Source organism: Polyodon spathula, chromosome 11, assembly GCF_017654505.1.
Source record: "Polyodon spathula isolate WHYD16114869_AA chromosome 11, ASM1765450v1, whole genome shotgun sequence".
NCBI classification, from domain to species: Eukaryota; Metazoa; Chordata; class Actinopteri; order Acipenseriformes; family Polyodontidae; genus Polyodon; species Polyodon spathula.
The window spans coordinates 32,107,726-32,116,139 of record NC_054544.1 but is presented as its reverse complement, the minus strand read 5'-3'; the positions used below and the strand labels follow the sequence as shown (position 1 = coordinate 32,116,139).

At 36.2% G+C, this 8,414-nt stretch overlaps 1 protein-coding gene across 1 annotated transcript; it reads right to left on the bottom strand.

Annotated features, from left to right (window-relative positions):
- Positions 1–573: 573 nt before the first annotated feature.
- Positions 574–5,572, bottom strand: LOC121322780 (SLIT and NTRK-like protein 3). Its single transcript, XM_041263075.1, has 2 exons — positions 5,514–5,572; positions 574–4,010 (listed from the first exon to the last, which is right to left on the bottom strand). The coding sequence occupies exon 2, from the start codon at positions 3,957–3,959 to the stop codon at positions 1,347–1,349; it is 2,613 nt and encodes an 870-aa protein (XP_041119009.1). The 5' UTR covers positions 3,960–4,010; positions 5,514–5,572; the 3' UTR covers positions 574–1,346.
- Between the last annotated feature and the right edge of the window lie 2,842 nt (positions 5,573–8,414).

Below are 8,414 nucleotides of genomic sequence, written 5' to 3'. Positions count from 1 at the left end.
ATATATTATATATGTTGTTGTTTCAGAACCCCCTTCATTGATTTTTAACACCTGTCTAACATATATTATACACCTGTATAATATAGATGTGCACTAAATGCATTAACAGAAAATCATGAAATGTGCTGTTTGCTAGGCACCTTCTGGCAGGCAACTGCTTACTCACAGTTTACAGGGAAACGTTTTAATGTAAATTCATCACTAGGATTTGAACAATTCCAATGAAAATGCCACATTAACATGATACCATTAAAGTAAAGTTTGATGCTCAGTCTTCTCGTTTCGAATGTTACCAATGTGTATCTTGATCTTGAAACTAGTAAAACACGTCGGCTTATTAATATTGCAGAAACAGTTCCCCGCACTAAAGAGCTCTTGCTTTTTTAATGGTATTGATTATTTGCAATAGGCTTCTAAAATAAAATATTAATATATAGTACAGTAGAATTAGCTAAATACTTTAACTGAACAAAGTCCAACATTACACTGGCATAAAAAAAAATAGATGTAAATAATATAAATAAACTGATATCTTTCTTTTCACCTACCTTGAATAGTTTTAGTTGTGTTTATTGTCACAAAGGTTATGTTTTAGCACCCTTAGTTTAATTAAAGAGGTTTTATTAAGAAGGCTATACCAGACGCAATAATCACTATACATTGATTTAACATTGCCTTTACAATTAATTTCCACTGAAATTACAGAATAAATATATGCACATTTTTCAAATCTTTGTGAGAGAGAAAACATTAAAAGTGCTTCCTACAAAGCTGTTAGTGATAAATATCCAGTAGCTTTTAAGAAATTGCGTTGACCTCCAGAAAATGTTAAACGTCATGTATTCACAAATGTTGATCCTTAGGTGCATCTTTGAGACAATGCTCGTTTGTCCTTGAATATATAAAATTAAACAGAACACTGAACAACAAAACGTTGCTGTAACTCCATTGTTAAGTGTATGATCATTTGAGCAATACCAACTCCTGCAGTTTTAACATGCAGAAAACTGCATTAATCTACAAACTGAGCCTTGGGCATTTCTATATAAGACAGCCACTGAGACAATATTTTTCCTCCTTCAAGTACAAGAAATGTCTACCAACTGAATGAAGGCGTGTTCTACCAATTAGAATTAACAGCTTCCCATGCCTCCATCGGCAAAGTCAAATCTCTGTTCAGTAAAAAAAAAATAATGATTGATAACATTGCTGGCTACTCTGTAAAGGCACTTTATTGAATATCTGAGTATGGCCTTTCCTCCAAAGCAATTTGGGGAAAATATTTATTTTTAGATTTTTTTATCATGCTGATTTTTGGGCTATGAAAAAAAAAAAAAGTTCTGTAACTAGAACCTATATGTTGCTTTCTCCAGGACTTCGAGGTAATCTGGCTTGGTTTGGAGTTTGGCCCTTAACTCAAGGTATTCGCTTTGGGTTTGGTCAGGTAATCCCTTTCCAGCATTGAAAAGGAGTGTTTCTTTCAGCCTGGTTTCTTGCTGTAAATCGGGATACTGCATTCCAGGAGGGTGTGCGTGCAAGTCCTTTAGCTTGGGAACTGTGCCATAAAGGCAGTCTACAAAGCCCACTGTTGGCGATGGCCTTTCTCTGTCTATAACATTGGGACACAGAACACCATTTTCATGGAACCCTGCTATGTCCCCCGACTGATTTATTGTAACTATAGTGTTAAGCTGGGAATTGGATACTGCCATTGCCCACTCTTTCTCTTTCTCTATTAAAGTCCTATAGTTTGTATTATTTTCTTTAGTCTCGACAAATTGCTCCTCCATTTCCCCTTCTCTGGGTTTGTATATGGGGTTGTTACACATTTCTGTCACGGGATGGGGTATGTAATCATACACGTGACCAGGAGTTTTCTCCGGAGATGCATTTTGTCTTTCTTCGAATATCCTGCATTGCATTTGAATGCCAGTCAGTTCTACTTCCTGTCTTGTCCTGAAGGGCAGTTTCTTTCGCCTCCTTAACACAAAAGCAAAGAGTCCAGCGGCAATGAAAACAGAGGAGATGAATAGGATTAGAAGACTCAGTATGAGAACAGAAAGGGGGATGGCGCCCCTTGTTGGAGACAATCCTAGCCCAGAATCAGTGGTTGAGATCATATCATCAGGCAAAGCAGGTGATACTGCGACATATTTCAATTCTGGGCACAGCAGATTGGCTTCAAGAGACCTCAAATCCTTCTCAAACACAAACTCTGGTGTTTTGCATACTACCTCTCCCACCACTATAACGGGACTAAGCTTTTCCATCCACTGTTTTAGGGGTATTATGTCGCATGTGCAATCCCAGGGGTTCTGTTGCAGATCAATCTGTACAATGGAATTGAGATGCTCAAGAACTCCACTCACTGGCAAATACAAAAAGTAGTTATTTCTTAGACTCAGCCTGGCAAGTGAAGTGCCTGCAAAAGCGTCGGTTGGCAGTGTTCTGAGTAGGTTGTTATTGAGAAACAGCAGCTGAAGATTGGGCATCAAACTAAATGCAGCGGGCTTTATTTCTCTTATAACGTTGTATTCAAAGTACAGGTAACGCAATGTCTGTAACCCCCTAAACATGCCAGGCGTTAGTCTTTCAATGTCATTCCCGTTTAAGTATAGGCTTTTTAAATTGGGAAGATTGATGAAAGCCCCATCTTGAACAGAAGATATCCTGTTATTACCCAGATGAAGTAAATCCAAGCTTGAAAAGTTCCAGAAGTCGGATCTGTATATTTTCTGTATTAAATTTCCACTTAAGTACAGTTTCTTTGCATTTAGTGGTCTGGGAAGGAGTTCAGATATATTACGAAACTCCTTTTCTTTGCAATTAACTGTCAATCCTAAATCGCTAATGTGTAAATTACAGGTACACCCAGTGGGGCAAATGATTGGTATAGGCGGTCTTGTCTGGTAAGCAGCTATAGGAGGCTGATTTGGCCCTGGGTAAACACTGCGGGGGGTTGGTGGCATTCTATGTAGTCTGGGTTTTTTTGTTGGTCTTGGCTGTTTGTCAGATGTCTTATATTCAACTGAAGAGGCCGTGTTATGGTAAGAAGACAGCATGGAAGATGGTTTTGTAGGCCATGCATTCTCATTATTAAATGGCAGACGTGGTATTCCAAGACTAGCTTCAATCTCGGATTCAGACAGCAGAGGACACAATTCACTTCTTTTAATTTCCCTTAAATCTTTGCCGTGAAAGTGAAAGGGTGACTCGCATGTAATCTCCCCAACCAGAGCTGTGTAAGGGACACGTTCCAGCCACGTTTTCAGCTGGACAATCTCGCAGTTACAGTTCCATGGATTTTCTTCCAGCTGGATCTCCATAAGGCTCCTGCCGATGTATTCCAACATGCCCCTGTAAGCGAGGGTTTTTAACCGGTTTCCTCTCAAATCAAGGTGTGTTAAAGACACAGACCTGAATAAAAAGTTTGGTAGCATAGGGATCAAATTATCATTCAGTATGAGTACCCTTAGTTTACTCAAATTCCTAAATGCTCCACTTTCGATTCTTTTAATAATGTTATAATCTGCCTGAAGATATTCCAGACTTTCTAACCCCTTGAAAGTGTCATTTCGGAACACCTCCAGTTTGTTTTCGTGGAGATACAGCCTTTTTAAAATGTTCAAGCCATTAAACGCACCGGCATGAATGTCCTGCAGTGCATTGTTACCCAAGTTGATCGACACAGCGTTGTTCAAATGAGAAAAACTGTTAAAATACAGCTTTCTCATGGAGTTCCTCTGCAGGTAAAGTTTAAATGGCCTTGACCATAACTGTGAAATCTGACTGATATTTGTAAATCCTTTGCTGTCACAATGTACATGGAAAATGCTTTCTTTTACTTCACAGTAACAGGGGTCAAAACACGGCTCATCTATTTCCTCTGAGTCCTCCAGCAAGGGGATCGGCGTAGTCCATCCTAGAGCTATTGTGCTTAATAGAGTTATCCACAGCATCCTTTGAAGAATAGATAAAACTGTGTAATAATTGAAAAATGCTTCACAACACTGCAAAACAGAAAAGAGTTAACCAGCATTTAGTCCCATTTTAGTTGCAATATTGTTTTACATAAAAGATGACGGTGTATCCCATAATAATAATAATAATAATAATAATAATAATAATAATGTTTACCACATTATGACAACATTGCAGCAAACCTTATTAACCTAAGCACATACTATTGCTAGTTCCATTTTTTTTTTTTTTTAACATGACAGAATTGGTTTCATCCCACTAACCTAGATTCTTTTGACCTAAAATACAGGTTAGCGCCATAAAGACCGACCAAAACCATCAGACAGTTGCTACCAGTCAACATATTATGATTAAAAAGCAGCCTTCCAGTGAACGACTTTTCAACAGAATACTATCTGGTTTATTATTACCAACGATTGCACAATTGCACAGTCGAAGTAATGCGATTGACTATAGATTCCAGTTACGAAAAATACAGATATTAAATGTTGTATATTTGTGTTGGATGTTGTACATTATTGTATTTTCTTTTTAATTTATATTATTCGTTTTTCCCCTCTATGACACTGGTAACTGGTGGAGATCTGTACTGTAAGTTTATTGTGTTTTGCCAAGGAAAATCTAACAAACATAACTGCTTTTTAAAAAGAAAATATTTTCTTTTCTATAACTTAAAAACTACGAAATCTAACTAGTTAACATCACATTCCCATAATATCAGCAGATTTGAAGATAAACTAGTCGAATGTTGCTGAGTCTGAAGATTTTTAAGGATAAGCCCTGCACTGGAATTCAAATACAGGTCTCCTTGTCACTAAAAAGGCTTCAGTTACACCCCCCCCCCCCCCCCCCCCCCCCCCCCCCCCCCCATAAATAAATAAATAAATAAAACGCTGACTGATTAAGATCCCTATACTGTTATGCCATCATGAACAAATGTCTAAGAAGCAAACCCCAATAAGCAATTGCATGCGTTAATGTTTATAGCTAAGGACAAATTAAAATGCAAGCCATATTTCGAGTAACTGCACTGTACTCTTCCCCCGCACTGCCAAGTTGACATCTTGATGAGAACGATTTTATTTCAGGATTCTATTATTAAAATGAAGATGTCGAAACGGTACGTACTTTAAAAAATATTATCCGGGTCGAACTTTAGAGTGCTAGAAATCCTGCATCTGGGAAAACCAGGTTGTCCCAACAAGCTTCATGCTGAATACTGCAAAGGAATTAAAAACGACTGATAGTACATGCTAATATGGACAAGAAAGGCTAATAAAATCAAATGGAAACAACAGAAGCAGCAGAAACCTTAAAAAACAAACAAACAAACAAACAAAAGCAACTGCCGTTTAAAATAGGCAAACAACGTTCTGCCAAATCAAATGACTAAAAGCCTGTTAGCAAAATCGCATTTTTTTTTTTAAATTAAGGTACAAAAAATAAAGCTATTTATTAAAACGATCTTCAAAATTTCTTCCCCATATCAATGTTCAAACTATACAGCGAAATAGTATATGTGCGTTACTCACCTTTTGCAGTAGAATTTTAGACAATCCAAGACTAGTTTAGATTGTGTTCTCTCTCTCTCTCTCTCTCTCTCTCTCTCTCTCTCTCTCTCTCTCTCTCTCTCTCTCTCTCTCTCTCTATCTCTCTCTCTCTCTCCCCCTCCTTCTGGCTAAAGCAAAAAACAATAAAATTAACATAAAATTTAAAAAATAAAAAATATAAAAATATACAAAAGAAAAAAAAAACTGGAGACGTGATGGGAATGTAATTCCTGTTTTCTAAAGGGATGTTTAGAATGCAGGTCTGCTGTGAGGCACGTTCAATGGACTAACAGGAGAACCTACTGCTTAGAGTTCTGATGCTGCTTTCCAGTGCACTAGTACATGACTGGGATGCTGGACCATAACGAAGAATCGTTTTTCCCCGATCAGGTCTTTCAGACGTCATGGAAATGAGCTTGAAGAAAAGGGAGCAAATCCGGTAGGGGCGGGGACGCGTTTGACATTGAATCGGGGACGCGCACCAGGGTGCTTTTGCATCTCAAAATATTATTATTATTATTATTATTATTATTATTATTATTATTATTATTATTATTATTATTATTATTATTATTATGTCTTTCAAATAAATATCGACTTACTAATCATTCAGTCCTTGCAGTCCGAAAAGAGCAAGAAAATTTGTTGACTTTTGGGCAAAAGGGGGGGACTGGGGCAATTGAGACGTAACGTCTCTACTCAACTGTGAGTCAGTTTAATATAGTGTCGCACTCACCTCTTTGCTCAGTACAACACACCTGGAGGTTAATATTAGTATTGTTGTTATTAATATATAATATAATAATAATAATAAAATAATCCAGGTAATTTTTTAGGTCATTTTAAGTTTATTATATTATTATTATTATTATTATTATTCTTATAATTATATACCCATATTATTATTATTATTTATTATTCGCGGTGTGGTTGTCTGATCTGATGAACGTCTTGTCAACGTGGTGATATAGGTTTGGACTTCTTCAATGTGCACACGATTGCTTCCCTCCAATAACAATGTGCTTTGAGTAGCATTCTGTGTACCAGTTTCTTCTGGGGAACCTGGGTGTCTCACTTCGATCTCTGCACCAAGGTCCCGAAGAACAGCTCGTTACAAGAACGCTTCCTCTTCTGTGCTTAGCGTCCTGACTTCTTGCAGCCTTTAGGAGGCTACAGAAATCGCAGAAAAGGAACCCAGAATCACTACGGTAACAACTGCAGATTTTTTTTTTTTTTTTTTTTTTGTATTTATCTGTTACCGAGAGATCTTTTGTTAACCCTTATATTGCTGTTTTTAAAACAAATGCATTTCAATCTGCAACAGAAAGGAAGCATGTACCCCTCTCTCTCTCTCTCTCTCTCTCTCTCTCTCTCTCTCTCTCTCTCTCTCTCTCTCTCTCTCTCTCTCTCTCTCTCTCTCTCTCTCTCTCTCTCTCTCTCTCTCTCTCTCTCTCTATATATATATATATATATATATATATATATATATATATATATATATATATATATATATATAATTATTATATAAACGTTAATCCGTGTCCCACGGAATCGTAGCATATACATACAGAATTAACAATGTTAATCATTAGTGTATTTTTTCAGTACACATATCTTATTTATAGAATAACTTTTAACTTCCATCCGAATGAGAGAGAACTGTTGCGTGTGTGTACAAACGATCATATCATAATAATAATAATAATAATAAATAATAATAATAATAATAATAATATAATAATAATAATAATAATAATAATAGCCTCTGGGGGAAGATGACCAACTGGTCGCCGGTTTTGGATGCTCACTATCTCCAAAAATCAATATGTAGAAAATGTGGTTACACAGTGAACTGGAGTGCCAAGTCCAAGAGACGTAACACCACTAGAACAGGACGTATGAGGCACCTAAAGGTTGTGTACCACTGATTCAGGAATAGATTCCATGAAGGAACAACCCCCAAGCCCAGAGAGCCGCTTTTGCAGTTTCAAGCTCGTCTTAAAGATTGGTTAAATTAATGTTCTGTATATATATATATATATATATATATATATATATATAATATATATATATATATATATATATATATATATATATATACACAATGATGATGACTATGATTATTATTATTTTATTATAATTTAATAATAATAATAATAATAATAATAATAATTTTAGAAGATAAGTAATACAATGTGTGAACAAATATCAATGTATGATCTGTGTATCTTTTGTATGTAAAACATCACACTTAGTATAACTGGCACAAGTCAATCAATCATTCGGTGCAGGTTTGCATCAGAAAACAAATGATCATTAGCCAAAAGTTTCCTATGTAATGGCGTCCCGAGATACACAACACAGAGCAGGGGGTGCAATGTGCAGGTATACCTTTTCACCAAGCACTGCACTGCCTAATGTGACGCGTTACAATTCTACTTAAACACGTGGAAAGCATACTTTCTTGCATGATGGTTTATTGGACTTGATATGCGTCATGTTACGTTTTTGATGAATAAGACCGTTGTTTTCTTCTGTTTCTTTGAATATTGCAATACTATGTATATAAAACAATGCATCCAGGGCTCTCTAAGATATATTACACAAGACTGCATCTTTCTGACCGAAACCCATCAGTTAGCGCACTGTTGAAAGACTAGGACATAAATACGATTGTCCAGCACATTAATTGTACCTATATGTTTTTTGTTTTTTGTTATTTTTTTTTTTTTTTGTTATTTTTTTAACACTTTATATTACATTTTTAAATAAGAAGCTGTTATTGCACCTGGCAGTGTGTTGTGTGTGAGTGAGTTGTGTTGTTGTTTTGCGGAGATTTTGACTATAACTAAGATACGATGATGTATACTGTAGATGACTGAC

Coding starts and splice junctions, on each gene's coding strand:
- LOC121322780 (XM_041263075.1), bottom strand. CDS start 3,959: ATGCTGTGGATAACTCTATTAAGCACAATAGCTCTAGGATGGACTACG.